Below are 16,465 nucleotides of genomic sequence, written 5' to 3' on the forward strand. Positions count from 1 at the left end.
AAATATTTGTGTATTTGTTTGGAAAAGTAGCTGAAAAATAAAATTAAAAATGCTTATATCGAATCTGGTGTCAGAATAAATACGACACACACAACTCGTTAGAATTTATGCGCCATACAGATATTATATCCGACAAGTCGTTAAAATATAGAGTGATGTTCAGTTGGAGCATCTCCAACTTAAGCTACGCCACAGCGCAGCTGCCCCAAACGGATGCTTAGAGTCGTTGCCTTATTACCGTTGGATCGAGAGAAAGCTCATCAACGGTGAGGATAAGAGCGCCGAGTAAAAGAGACCAGTATACACGGGACATGTTGGGAAAAAAGGGAAAGAAAAAAAAAAGACAAAAACAAAAACAGAAAAAGTTCTTTTATATTTGCATCATGTTTGAGGAGATATGTTTTACTGTTACTTTTTTACCCTATCAACCGGTTACCCGAGCTTTGTCTGCAGTGGATGCCTTCATCTTAACCGTTAATTTGGCAGTCACTGCTCCATTGGTCCAAATGAATGCCTAATATATATAATATCCCATCCACCGAAGCATAGACCTCATATTCATATTAAAAAAAAAAAAAAAAAAAAAAAAGGTATAGATGATAGATCTCATATTTGACTTTCCACCTTCGACTGTTAGATCCTGCGCGAGCACGACATTTAATATTTATGCACGCCCTACGTCCTCGTTGGAATGTCTTGTACCGTTTGATCATAATCTTCGACGTTCAAGATCCTACATCAATAGCTTTTTTGCCACTCACGTGGAATCGCCCAACCATCGTGCATAGCACCAGTATCATCAAATGAAGTAACCAAAAAAAAAAAAAATTATAGCAAGAACGTCACGTGACATGTACCACTACTTGAGATAGCAGTGGTAATTTTCAACACAATCAGATGATCCGATGAAGCATGGGCGGACTCACGATTAATATTTCATAAAGCCTGGGGTATGACACATGTGTAGCGTCCCTCATGACCCATGAGCCCTTTTAAAGAACGAAGAAGGAAACGAAACGGTGAGGGCATAAGAGGAAGATCTAAGAAGAATAAGCTTTAGCTACCTTTACATCCTGGAAACTGTAGAGGATGTCTCCTAAGATGCACCAAAATCAACATAAATCAACTTGGACCGGTGAGGCAATGACAACTCCACCAATGAGGCCATAACACGTCATCATGGGTTGGTTTTTACCGAGATTATTTCTAAAATATCTCATTACAAATCACATGAATCGAATATGAGAAATAGAGACCACAAGGATAGTCGCCTACTCCATCATTAATTGAATTAGTTGTTCTTTAACGCAAATAACTCATCTAAAATAAATCAATTAGGACTCATAGTATGTTGTCAATAGGGACAATCCCTCGGAGGATAAATTTCTAAGCCTAGGAAGAGCTTCAATAAGAAAGGCCGAATTACTCTTAAACCCCTACTTGAGAAAAAAAAACAACTAATAACGGTTCACCATGTGTCTAAAAGGATACATAGATGCTCTCAAAAGCACTTCCCTTTATGAAGTCGAGTTATTCTTACAAAAGAAGCAGGCTCTCTCACTCACACAAACTCAAGAAATTTATATTTTCAAGGGTTTCTCATAAAACCCATTATCTCCTTCAACCTCTTGTTGACTTATCTTGTAGTATATTGAAATCTATATTTTTCTTATCTTTTAATTTATCACTTACTTTAATAAAATAAGAAATCTCTTATATATAAAAAAAAAACTCATTATAAATTAGTTATGTTTAAGGTAGAATTGATTAGAGCTTGAGTATATTAAAACATTGTTAAAATAGTAATTTAAAAAAAAAGATTATGTCATATGAGTAACAAGATTATGACTCAAGAAGTAACCGATCGAGATAGTGACAGAAATTTTTAGCACGATTAATAAATGTATTATGTTTGAATCGACTTAAAATTGATAGGATATGCACATGACATATGAATCTAAATTGTGATGCCTAACTTTTTGGGAAAAAAAAATTGACAGATTCTTTTTTCTAATTTTATAAATCAATTTTTGTCAAATTAGCATTGCCCATAAAATATCACTCCTAAATTGAGAGGCAAAATATTGTGGGGTGGGCAGGCATTTCACTCGTGAAACATATTGTATAGACAACCAAATTTGACTACTTTCATTAACAGCCAACAATAATAATTGGGGAGCATTGATCATACTACAAAATTCTACGTCGTTACTCGTTATTGGTCTGGCATAGATCTCAACCGTTGGATGAGTCAAGTACTGCTTGTGTGATTAGGTGATGACGCACGTTTGAGGATAGTAAGTGAAGGGAGATATTTTGTTAATGTTTGCAGATATAAAATAATCTTTGAATAAGAAATTACTTATTTTAATAAAATGAGAATTAAATTTTAAAAAAAATACAGATTTCAATAAAATATTTATTCTTTAATAATAAATTGAAATTCGTATGTTTTTTATCTTTTAACTTTGATCATCATTTTAATAAAATAAGGTCTTCATCATTAAAAAGAGGCTTTATATATGCAATAATTGAGATAATGTCATATTAGTTTATCATTATTACGATTACAGTAAAACTCTCTATAGTCATAATGTTATGACAAGTTATTTTTATTATTACGGGAATGTTATAACTTAATAAAGGTGTGATTAACAAAATTATTAATTTAACTTAACTATCCTTAGTACAAGTGACATAATGATAAAGCATGCACTACATTAATCTTATTATGTAAAGTTATCTTAAAAGTCTAAACATTTGTATTATTTTTAATGTTTTTATCTGAATATAATTCTATAAATATTATACAATGATTTAGTAACAACTTTAAAGAATAAATTATTCTACCATGCAACTAATTAAAAAAAATAGTTTATTTAATATAGAGATAATTAATATTATGCGGAGGTAAATTTCTTAAAATATGATTTAGAAAAACTATAATTTATTAAAATGTGAAATTTATTCTTATTTATAAGTTATTTAAATTAGGATCATAATTTTTTATAACTATATAAATGTTATTTTTAAATGAAGTACCACTATAAAAAGATCTTATTATATAATTATGGAGTTGCAGATTAAATCGGTGGCTTATATTGGACGATACGCGTCGAAATATATCCGATTACCAATTCGGGAATAAAGATGTGATATTTAACTAAACGTTGATTTCTTGGAAGATGATGATGATGATGATTATTATTATTATTATTATTATTATTATTTAGCTTCATAAATCATAAATCATAAGATATGGTCCATATAGAAAAGCAGTTGTTGGTTGTTGGTTCAATTATTTAATTTCGCAAGTGCATTTAGGACTTAAGAGCTCAGGCTGTACAGTAGTTACAGCCACAATTCAATTTAATGACCAAAAAAAAAAAGCAAAAAATTTGAGATTTCAATATTAAGGCCCTGTCAAATGTCGATCCAATATAAATTACATAATGTAATATTTAGAACATGAAATATTATATTATTAATATTCATTGCATTGATTTGCTTACTTAGTAGAGTATTTTGAAGTCGTACAAAGTAGTGTAAGTTGAACTCCAAACTAGCAAGAGTAAAAAAGAAAATAAGTTGTTATCCCTATAAATTAATCAATAAATAATAAAAGGGGTACTTTTGAATTACCTCTTATTAATTAATTATCTTCAAATCACCTCTTACTTTTGAAAGCATCAATTTACTCTCATTTTAGAAGATTAAAAAAAAATCATTAATCTACCTTTATATTTTCCTTATCTTTCAAATCAAAATGAAAATAACTTAAGGTTTAAAAAATAAGAGGTCATTTAACGATAGTCAATTCATGAGAGGATAATCAAAATTAACATCATATTTTAATACGGATACATAGATGAGGTACATAATATAAATTATGTGATAATATAACATGTCATCATTCATTCATTTGATATGTGAATTAAAGTTGATAAATAATAAAAAATCAAAGTTGATAATACTTATTTGAATTAATATTATCAGGTTAATAGTAAAAGATCAAAGTTGATAAGTAGTTAACACATACACGTTAAGTAATAATTAATGACATATCCCACTTACTTTGCAAATTATGAATGCCAACTTTGTAATATATTATTATTATTAATTAGTATTTAATATTTTGATGTCACGTCAATTCTTATGTCGTTAAGACTTTTATTAAAATTGCATGTTACATGTTACATGTTTCACAATCAATATTGTGTCTTTCAAAGTTTATTTATTTATTATTTTCTTAATTTTTAGATTTTTTTTGGCTGGACTTCAACGTTAATACATCAATTTGCAGTAACATTAATTATTATATAATTCATGTTTCGCTTTTTCTTATTAATCTTCTGCGACAAGATTTAAATAATGTTAGGTAAAGAACGGAACGGGCATCATTCGTGTATATATATATATATATATATATATATATATATTATTTGGATTAATCGTCTATTCTTTGTTTTGGAATTTTTCTTATTATGCCATTTCGTATTAAAAAATTGGAAACGTTGGTTTCATCTTTGATCATGCGAATTGTGCTATCTTAAATGCATGCTAGCCCACGCTCGCTCATATCATTAACATGATGGGTTATGGTTAAAACTCCAAAAATTAATAATCGGCGGACATTACAATATTCTTATTTTTACACACCCCCAATTGTTTTGAGCAGATAGATTTTTTTTCTTTAAATTAAAAATATCAATATATTAAACAAGCGAAAAATTCCAAAAATTCATGCACACGCCGATGCCTAATCTTTTTTTTTTTATAATTTGTTGGACTGATTAGCAATAATATGCACACTACAACGCAGACAAGATCTTTATTTGTGGAAATGATTTTAGGATTTGCATTTAAAAGGAAAAGAGAGAAGAATCTAACTTTTTGATTCGCGATATTTATATTTGAGAAAGTGTGATTTTTGAAGTTTGTAATGGCAAGTGATGTTAGCACTTTAAAAAAGAAACCACGTTGGTTATTGCGTTTCCAAGTCAAGATAAAGAGACCAATGGGCCTTTGGTCCAATGGGAGAAGCCTTGCACTTACAATGTTAAGTGCAAGGGTTCGAGCCTCCATAAGAGCATTATGGAGGTTAGTTTCAGTTCTTCCTCAATTATCAATTAATTGAGTGGAGACAGTCTCTCCCTTACGAAATGTGAGTGGAGCAGGCACCCCTCGAATACTAGAGAGGGTTTAAAATATCTGGGCATATATTTCAGTGTGTCAATGTATGATGGTGGTCCCAGTTATATAGTATGATTGTAAATATTAATTGTAATGTCTGATGTAATGTCAGTAATATCTCTGTATAACAGACTTCAAAAAAAAATCAAGATAAAGAGGGAAAATAAATAAATTGTTGTTGGATTAGTTCATCGCTTGTTTTGATTATTTTATTAAAAAAATATATTAAGATGGAATGGTAGAAAATCTTAAGAGACAACGTCTTTTGCAGGGGCTACAATGATATTAATAAAATACCCTAGTCTTTTATTGACTTATCTTCCTTGATTTTTTTTAATCGTAAAAAAGCTAAAATAAAGAAAATTGCAAAAACGGTTAAATCAACTAATTATTTTCAATGAGTGATGTTAATTAAGATGGAATGGCTACAATTTTTGAAATTAAAATACCCTTGTATTTTATTGACCTATCATCTTCTTGATTTTAATAATCACGAAAAAGATTCTCCCAAAAAAAAATAATATTTATTTTTAATTTTGATTAGTCGAATAAAACTTGAAAACCAGGTTAAGTCTATGGACTAAGATAAATAATAACAAGCAAATAAATCAACTAATTATTTCCTGATATTGAGGACACGCGTTGCAGAATTTATAACACGAAGACCCCGTCTCGTAGGCCACGTAGACATATTCCAATAAATTTCTAATTGCTACTTTCAGTAGCACCACCGCATATGCTCAATTACCACTCATCAATGACAAATTAAGGCATATATATTATATTCTGAAAACAATTTAAATAAGAGAAATTTGAAGTCCAATTAATATTAAATTCCAGCACTTCGGCAGAAATATTTAGGCGATCGAGATTCTCAAATATGTCCGTGTTACATGACATGAAATTTATTGTTAAAATTAAAACAGATATTACACGATGTATTTTAGAATTTCTCGTTTCCAACGAAGAGCCTCGTTTTAATGCAAATACACGTTCGAAATGAGTTTAATTCAGTCGGTGTCCAACAACCATATTTGCTTGCCATATCTTTACTAGTCTCATACCGAAACTCAACAAATTTAAGTCCAAAAGACTTTAAAAAAAAAAAATTCATTTGGAAGCAGATTATGAGAATTTCTATTGCCTTAGGGAAAGGGCAATCATATACTTTAAGATTTGTTTCACTATTTCTTAAGTTTGTCTAAGTTTGAAGAGACGATTGTTAAGTCGAGAAACAAAGCAAGTCCATGAATGCCTTTATTTATTTATTTTTTAATGTTATATTGCAAAATACGTTACAAAAGTAAGCCAATTCAATTACGTTCACATTTCATTTTTTTCGTTGTAATTTGACATTTTGTATGGGTATGCACGTAGGTAATGGACCAATATACTTAAAAAAAAAGTTGACGTTGACTTCGCAACATTGACGTTTTGTATATTTTATGTGACAGGAATTTTTTTCGTTTACTTTGGTTCAGGGGGAAACCCACTTGTAATGAGATGTGTGAGACTTTTCTGCACGCCCTGTTTTACTGTGAATGTACAAAGGAAGTGTGGCGGTTGACTTGACTCAGTTTGTGGGGATTGTGATGTGTAGTTCCTTTGTTCTCATGTGGGAATCGTGTTTCAATATTTTGTTTCGATTTGAACTAATGGAGAGCTCATCAGCTTGCTGGTTTTAATTATGCCGCTTGGCGGGGTAAGAAATAAAAATTTATTTGTGAGGGTGTTCATGACAAGGCTGCTCGTGTTGTAGCTAGGGTACAGGGGATGTGGTCTAATTTCCATCGTTGCGGTGGGAAATCTGGGCAGGATATTTTAATTGATTCTAATTTTGTGGTTAGGGTCTGGCAGCCGCATATTCATGGGGTGGTTTGAGCTTAACACCGATGCAGCTATTGATGTTTTAAGCTTGGGAAGGTTGGTTTTGCAGCTGTAGTGCATAATCAAGATGGTGTGCTTATGGTATCAGCGATTGATTGTTGTGTGTTATCCAAATGATGCTAATATAGATGAGGCGGAAGCTTATTCTTTGGCATCTGAGTTGTTAGTGAGAGTGGTTTATTTCCTTTCATTATTGAGACAGACTCCTCGCAAGTTATTTAATTTTTGACAATACAACAAAGTACTTATATTAAGAGTTTGTTTGTGATTGAGATTGGACAGCTGTAATTTAAAAAGTTTGGTAAACATTAACTGTTGTATATTCATATGAGTTTTCACTTGTATTATATAAAATCTATTACAATTTTAATTATTTTATCAAAATTATTATTTAAAATTTATATTTATTATATACTATTAATTTTTATTTAATAGTTGCCGATTTTTTTCCACAGCAGTTATAATTTAAAAGTTAGAGTACCTTAATCTCAAACAGGACCTAAATTATTTTGAATAGTTACCGAGATTTAGCATTTATTATTACCATATTAGGGATTTCAAGATTACCCACGTATGTAGGAATTGTAATATTGCGGCTGATGCTTTGGTTAAATTTGTTTGTAATATTGCAGCTGATGCTTTGGTTAAATTTGTTCTTAACAGTGGTCGTATCTAGTGTTTTATATGAATGGAGGATTTTTCATAATATTTAACTTGTTTCCTTTAATTATTTCCTAAAAAGTATTTAATAGTGATCAGTGTTTAGTGTCTTATATAAATGGAGGATTTTCGATAATGTTTAACTTATTTCCTTTAATTTTTATATTATTACCAAAATAAAAATTTATTGGTTTTACTCGAAACAATAAATATTGAATTAACTTTTATATTTAAAACAATTTTAGGAGAAAAAAAAGCACCAGATGGGCAGCAGTGCCATCACCGGACGGGCTATGGAGTAAGATAAATAAAAAGCAAATAAATCAACTAATTATTTCGTGGCATTGAAGATAGGTGTTGTAGAATTGTCAACGAGAAGATATATTTTTAGGAAAAAACGATGAACCCCTAACGTTTAGAAAAAGAGATATAAAACTCCTTAACATTTCAAAAAAAACATATAACCCCCTATTTTTATTATTAAATTCTATTTATTTTAATAGTAAATTTATATTAAATTTATAATTATTAACATGTCCCTATAATAAATAATTTAATATATTAAGTTAAGACCATGTCATTGATAACGTGTATAATGAAATCAACAACTTTTTATTTAAAATTTAAAATTGAGTTATAATTACCTTTTATCCAAATTATTCACTCTAAATTACGAATATACCATTCTCAATGATAAGATGATAAAAAATGATAAATAATAGGCAAAATTAAAATCAAATTTATCATTAAGAAGGGTATGTTCGTAACGTAGAGTGAATAATTTGAGTAAAAAATAATTATATCTTAATTTTAAGTTTTAAATTAAAATTATTAATTTCATTATACTCATAATATGTCTTAAGCCATATATTAAATTATTTATTATAGGTACATAATAGTAATTATAAATTAAAAATAAATTTATTATTAAAATAAATAAAATTTAATAATAAAAATAGAGGTTATATATATATATATATATTTGAAACGTTAATTTTCTAAGCGCCAGGAGTTCATTATCATTTTCCCTATACCTTTTATACGTGCTTCAAATTTAGAACGCGAAGACCCCGTCTCGTAGGCCACGTAGACAAATTCCAGTAAATTTCTGATGCTACCTTCAATAGCACCGCATATGCTCGATTACTACCCATTTATGACAAAGTAAGGCATCTGTACATTCTGAAAACAACTTAAAATAAGATAAAATTTGAAGTCCAATATTAAAACCCAGCACTTCGGCAGAAAAATTTAGGCAAGATTCTCATGTATGTCTGCGTTACACGACTTATATATTCTTCTTGTACATGAAATTTATTGTTAAAATTAAAGCAGATTGATGTTAGTCGGGACTCAGGAAACTTCTAGAAATTAAACATTCGATATTTTAACTCCCACCTACCTTCATGGCTTCATATATATATATATATATATACACATATAGGAGGCTGTTCCAACAGCCTCTTTTAATTGTTTTGGGTTTGGCTGACCATGTGCAGTCACATATGGTCTTTGGATTCAAATCCAAAGGACACCAGTCTCTCCCCCGGACATTGTTCCAATTCGGAATCTCGGATTGAAACAGTACTATATAAATAAATATATATATATATATATATATATATAACTTTTAAAACTTATTTAAGTTGTTATTTTTTCGTTTTAATTAAATGAAATAGTTACCGTTTGGTTGCCATTGCCCCCAAATTGAGTCGCCAACAAAGAGCCTCATTTTAATGCACACACACGTTCGAAATGGTTTTAAATTCAGTCGGCGTCCAGCCATATTTTCTTGCCATATTTTCACTAGTTTCATACCAAAATTCAACAAATTTGAGTCTAAAAGACAAAAAAAAAAAAAAAAAAAAATCATTTGCTAGCAGTTCATGAGAATTTCCATTGCCTTAAGGCAAAGGGCAATCATATACTTTAAGATTTATTTCACCATTTCTTAAGTTTATCCAAGTTTGAAGAGAAGATTGTTAAGTCGAGAAACAAAGCAAGTCAATGTATATATATATATATATGTTGTATTACAAAATACGTTACAGAAGTAAGACAATACAATTACTTTCACATTTCTTCTTTTCGTTGTAATTTGACATTTTGTGTGGGTATGAGAGTAGGTAATGGACCAATATACTTAAAAAAAAATTTTGACATTGACTTCGCAACATTGACGTTTTATATATTTTATGTGAAGGTAATTTTTTTCATTAACCATAATGTTGGGTAAGAAGTTTGAAAAAATAAAAAAAATGTTTGGTTAGAATAGCACTCGTGAGAATTTGGCTCAGGTGGAAACCCCCTTGTTAGCGTACATTTTTGTATTAAAAAATGAGGGTGTGGCAATTACGACTTCATGGGCGTAATACTCACAAATTTCGTTAGTAAAGCTGAAATTTAAGTCTCATTGTCTATTAAGGTGTTGTGCCTTAAAAATTGTGCTTATTATAAAAAAGAGAAAGTTATAGTTATGAAATAAATATTGATATTATGTCATAAATATAATTTTAAATAATAATTTTAATAAAAATAGTCATTACATTATAAGTTTTTTCGTTGTATATGTATGAAATAAAATTAACTTAATTTTTAAGTCATAGCAATTCTTATGCACCAAGTACTTTAATCTGCCAAATCGTAAGACTAAACAGGACCTCAATCCCCTTCCAATGCTAAATGAACCAAAAAAAAGTGATAATCTTATCTCTTTTATATTTGAGTTTAAAATTTAATTTTTCGTTTTTTAAGTTTTGTGCATATTATGGCTCAATTTTCAGTGACAGTAGAGAATAAAGGCTGATGCTTAATATATATATATATATATATATATATATATATATTTATACAATGGAGCCCGGTAAAAATAAGGGCAGAACAGAACGGGGAACAGAGTTCCCATTCACAACATTACATAACAGGCTGATGCTTGATACATGATGTTTCTCATTGATGTCCGAACCTGAGACAAAACAAAAATAAGTAAATGAATCTAATGACTTAATTAAAAAAAAAAGCCACCCAGAACCCCAAAGTAATATGTTTGTTTATATGGAGATAAATAGTGTGTTATAATATTCACCAAAATTAATGTGTTATATAAATACTTTTATCACGATAACTGGGTTCCGTGGCTGATTCTCTTCGGACAGTCTCGCCGAGGACAATTAATGCTTGATGATACTTTAGTTTCTGCTTTGTTGTTGGATGGGAGTTCTTGGAATTTGCCATTATTGCATCAGCATTTAGCTATGGATGTTTTTTACATTATCAAGCGGAAGTTGCCACCTCAGAGAGTTGCAGCTACAGAATCCTGTCGCATTTTGATTAACACGAGTACTTGGTCAAATCAGGTTACCACTGCGGTTTGTATTTTCGGGATATCAATTGTGCTGCATCGTTCGGTGGAGTTTCTCGGCGATGGAGGGCTATATAAGAGCTAGTTGTTCTTCCAAAGGTTAATATCTTCTATGGTGTGCTCTCTCTGATTTACTCCATTCAATGCTAGTTAAAAGGGTGGTTGCCGATTCCAGGTGTAAGTTATGTAATGAGATGTGTGAGATTAATCTGAATGCCTTGTTTTATTCTGAATGTACAGAGGAAGTGTGGCAGTTGACTTGACTCAGTTTGAGGGGATTTTGATGTGTAGTTCTTTTGTTATCACGTGGGAATCGTTTCAATATTATGTTTCGATTTGAACTAATGGAGAGCTCAGCTTGCTGGTTTTAATTATGCGGGGCAGTTTGGAGTGTAAGAAATAAAATGCTTTGTGAGGGTGTTCATGACAAAGTTGCTTGTGTTGTGGCTGTTGGAGAATTTCGAATATGGAGGCAGAGAACAAAAAAATTTCTTAGGATTTTAGACGTGTTTGCACACTTTACTTTAAGATTTTATTTGTCCTCACCAATCTTGGTTTGTTATAGAGTTTTAATGACAAATTACCCCCAAAATATAACAAATTCTGAATACAATCTTTAACAAATAAGATTGTATTTCAGAACACAAAAAAAATCTATAATTATCTGGTATATTAATCTAATGTATGTGTCTATTTTAATGAAGAAGATGTTTTTATGAAAGATTACAACCATTAGAAATTATACTTCTTCAAAGACACTCTTTGGTTTGAAATTTGCATCCATTCATAATTGAAATTTCAAGCTTGCTAACCGTTTATACAGTTGACGCAAAAATATGCTTTCTGGAAGAAAACGGTTAGCCGTTTTCTCAATAGCGGTAAACCGTTTTATTCTAGAATGTCAAAATAAGTTACTTTCTGAAAATAAACGGTTAGTTATTTTCTGCAGAACATAAAACATGCTCTCTGAAATTAAACGGTTAGTCGTTTTCTCCAAAAACGACAATCCGTTTCATTCCAGGATGTCAAACCAAAATTGAAAAATATTACAATCTTTCTTACAGGGGCTAGGATAGAGGGGATGTGGTCTAATTTTCATCGATATGGTGGGAAATCTGGGCATGATATTTTTACTGACTCTTATTTGGTGGTTAATGTCTCGCAGCCACCTATTCATGGGGTGGTTTGAGCTTAACACCGATGCAGCTGTTGATGTTTAAGCTTGGGCAGGTTGGTTTTGCAGCTGTAGTGCATAATCAGGATGGTGTGGTTATGGTATCAACGATCGATTTTAGGGTTAGTTCAAATGATTTTAGGGTTGGTTAAGTTTGTTCTTAACCTAGGTTGTATCTAGTGTCTTAAATGAATGGAGGATCTTTCATAATTTTTAATTTGTTTCCTTTAATTGTTTCTTAAAAAGTATTTAACAGTGGTCAGTGTTTATGTAAATGGAGGATTTTCCATAATGTTTAATTTTTATATTATTACCAATATAAAAATTTATTGATTCTACTCGAAACCATAAATTTAGAATTAATTTTATGTTTAAAACAATTTTAGGAGGGAAAAACACCAGCTGGGCAGTAGTGCCATCACCCAGTGGGCTTTGCCAACACAGCCTAGCCGCTGGAAATCAGACCCATACAGGCCTTAAAAGTTAAGGCTCTTGGACACGACCCAATTCAGAAGATGTCGGTCGTGTTCGGCCTAATTGGACAAAGTTTGGAATTTCAAGATAGGCCGTTCACAGACTGAGAAGCATGTGCCTCTTAATTCGCCGAACTCTTGTGGCTTACAAATATATATTCTTGTTGGACCACTTAAAAGCACATTAAAAAACTTAACAAAAAGAATTAGCTGTTCCGTAAGTCTTAAGTGTATGTAAAACAAAATGTTGACACAATAAAAATTAAAGTATTGACCCTCATAATATATAAAAGGAATGAAAGAATAATAGTTTAAATCTCAATGGTCTTTTGATTAAGAGCCATGTATCTCCATCTCTCTTTCTCCACAAAATCTGCATCCAAGAATCTTGAAACAAATGCCCAAAGCCTGTATGTATCTTCAAAATTTGTCAAACATCCCAGAGCAGCCGTTGCAACAGATACCCCAGATCGTGTTTCATTTGTTCCACTTCTTGTCTCCAGTACTCTCACCCTTTCTTGTTCATACTCGCCGGAGAAAAAAATGTTCTGCAGAAATCCACAACTTAGAGAGATGTTATGTCTATCTGCAAGCTTCTGTACGAGTGCAGGATCAATCTTGGTGCCGTTCCAATCAAACACATTGAATGCTAGAGATGGCCCTCGGTCAAACATTACCTCTGGTCCATAGATTCTGACAAGGGGAATCCCGGTCTCTGAGTGTGGATGATGGAGATTCATTAGTGCATTTGCTAACCAGTTGATCAAGTACCTTGCTCTGTTGCTTATAAGTATTAGGCCTAATGCATCTGCATGATCCAGGCCTTTGCATTCGACTAGTTTTGAGCTTTCACCACTAATGCTGCTTTCCGGGAATTTGGATTGGGAAGATTCATCGAGTGTCTCTAATTCAATGATTTCAGAAAATGATGGCTCCTTGCGTAGCTCAGAAGTGCTTACAGTTACATCTTTCTGAGGCTCTACCACTGATTGTCTCACAGGAGGGACAAGACTTACAATCCCCATGATTGTGGATACACTTGAAGTTGAGCCGCTTAAGACTGAAGCACTGGATTTCTTGACAAACAAGCAACCGAACCCGGATGGGTTTTCTCCAAAAATCTTGTAAAATGAGCAAATGAGAAAGTCTGGCTTAAAGAGTGAGAGGCCTAAGGTGTCCATGTCTTTAGACCCCAATGCTGTTGCATCAAGCAACACATGCCACCCCTTTTCTGCAGCCACACTCATCCACATGTAAGAATACCTGGCTCCGGTCACCTTTGATTGAAGTGGGAAAACAAATAGCCCCCTTTTCTTCTTCTTCTTCTTCTTCCTCTTGCCGACTATCTTCTTCATCAATTTTCCCGAATGAATTCTTAGATTAGGCCATGCGAACTCTGCTGATGATACTCGTGCTCCTCGCTTTTTGGAGCTTTCAATCATCAACGCAGCTGCCTCATTTTCATGGTCATAAACGGTGAGAAGTCTTGGATTAGAATAAAATGGGTAAGATTCTGCCAGAAGCTTAAACGCTGATGATTGGTTGGCCGTGAACACCAAAGTGTAATCATCTTCAGAGATGTTCATGAAATCCATGATTCTTTTCCTGATTTTGGATTCCAATTCTGATTCTTCACTACCATATTGCAACCAAGAATTTAAGCTCACTGACCTGTAGCAAATGTCAAAGAATGGCGGCTCTAATTGCACTGATGGAAGAGGAGAAGACGACGACGTCGAGGCAGCTGATGAATGTACGTTTGAAGAACAACTGTGCATCTGAGAGTAAGAGAAGAGACCGTGGCCAATGTAATCAAAACAGACATAGTTGTTCAAGGAGAGATGAAAATAGTCTTGAGCTCGGATTCGGTCAGCCTGATCGGTTTGCAAGTATTGTGGGAACACTCTAGTGAAGTTAGCAAATGATTCTTGCAATGAAGGGAGGGACTCATGGTTGGTGAATTGAGCATTTGGGAAAAGAGAGGAAGTTATAGTAGCTTTGAACTCATGCCGGGCGGCGGCCGCGGTTCTCGGAGACTTTGGAGCTTCAAGTTCATGAGGGTGATGATGATGGTCCAAAGGAAGGCCATGAAATGGATTTGGACAGCAACCACGGCAGCAGGCTTCTGATAAGGCCTCTCCTGTGCAAGGTGAAAGCATTCTGTTTTTCTACTTCTCCTCTCGCAACTTATTTATTTGCTTTTGTTTTTAGTTCTTCTCAGTTGAAGTCATCCAATGAACTCCGGTTGTTGGATTGGATGGATATTATGGAATAATGTCTTCGTTGATTTTGCCGTATCGAGCAAGTAGTTTCCGTTGACTCGGTCTTCCATTGATTACTGACAAGCATTTGGGCCGTACTTTGCCAGCTGACTTCAGAATTGTTAAGCTCGTTTTGGTTAAACTGTTAACTGAAACCATTTATTGGTGGTGTTGAACTTTTGTATTTAGTGAACAACAAAGCTCAACGTACTGTCATATTAACCTTATACTAACTTGATCAGGTCAGGGCAACGGTATATAAAAGACGGAATTGAAGTACGATCACATAATTATTTTACGGCGTTGAAAAAAAAATAAAATTGACTATAATTTTAAACCTGATGAAAAAAAAAATTAAAAATTAATGACCAAAGATGCTCTGGGCATATGCTGGCATGCAAAAGAACAAGCAGAAAAGGGCAAGGAGAGATTTTGAGACTCGATAGTGGCCGGCAAAAGAGGGCAAATCCATGTTCCGAATGGTGGCACAGTGGGCGATAGCTGTACTGGCAGTATACCCACCTTCAGCAATTTCATGTGATGACATAAATACGTACTTTCCAAGTCGATGTTATCAAGACTTAAGAAAGGTCAGCTTCAAAAATTTCAACTGCACCTTTTTGTGACCGCTAATATTTGGACATTTCTACAATGTGTAAAATCATAAACGACACGGTTGGACGAATTGATACGTCTTTTCCTGAATTATGCTTAGGAGCTTGTAAGAAATGCATAGAAGCTGTCGAAAAGAGAGAATTAGGATGGCGATTAATTTAAGTTTCCAATTATTTAAAGGAAAGGTCCACACAACACATGTACAAGTTAAAAAAAATTAAAAAAAAAAAACTGAAATTGTTGAGAGTGGGATTTGAACCCACGCCCTTTCGGACCAGAACCTTAATCTGGCGCCTTAGACCAACTCGGCCATCTCAACCGTTTGTCTTATTGTTCAATAAGAAAATATAATTCTTAATAATATTTGCGGGGAAGGAGTTCAAAAATCAAAAGTAACAAAGGTTACATGATGGTCTCCACTTCACTTGTGGATGTGTTTTTTACCCATCAAATAAAACAAGAAACCAAAGGCCGGGTGCGTTAGCCCAAATCAGATGTGATTAGAAAGATCAAACATAACTCTCATCTCTCATGTGATCATCTAGCTCAAATTTTCTTGCTATTGCTTACAGCCAAGAGGTCGGAAAATTCATACAACTTGGTCTGTGATCAGATAGATTAGCTCGTCGAGCCGAGTGGTAATCCATGTGCCCTTTTGAGTCTTGAGGGCACAAGTTTGAGACCCGGTAGTAGATTAGTTTAATTTTCGTTCACACCAACGATTAGCGTACTCTCACATACGTTAGCCAAATCAGAAGAAAGGAACAACTTTGAATTGTCTTAATTTTCTACAAGCAGCAACTCAGGCAAAGCTCCTTCAACCACTCATCATTCTTCCTCA

General features: G+C 32.8%; 1 protein-coding gene and 1 non-coding gene across 2 annotated transcripts; both read right to left on the reverse strand.

Annotated features, from left to right (window-relative positions):
- Positions 1-13,002: 13,002 nt before the first annotated feature.
- On the reverse strand, positions 13,003-14,953 carry LOC18048989 (molybdenum cofactor sulfurase). Its single transcript, XM_006440451.2, has one exon. The coding sequence runs from the start codon at positions 14,905-14,907 to the stop codon at positions 13,060-13,062; it is 1,848 nt and encodes a 615-aa protein (XP_006440514.1). The 5' UTR covers positions 14,908-14,953; the 3' UTR covers positions 13,003-13,059.
- A 909-nt stretch (positions 14,954-15,862) lies between these two features.
- TRNAL-AAG lies at positions 15,863-15,943 on the reverse strand. Its single transcript has one exon. It is a non-coding gene; the product is annotated as a tRNA-Leu (tRNA).
- Between the last annotated feature and the right edge of the window lie 522 nt (positions 15,944-16,465).

The sequence above is a fragment of the Citrus clementina genome, unplaced genomic scaffold (assembly GCF_000493195.1).
Source record: "Citrus clementina cultivar Clemenules unplaced genomic scaffold, Citrus_clementina_v1.0 scaffold_3, whole genome shotgun sequence".
NCBI classification, from domain to species: Eukaryota; Viridiplantae; Streptophyta; class Magnoliopsida; order Sapindales; family Rutaceae; genus Citrus; species Citrus x clementina.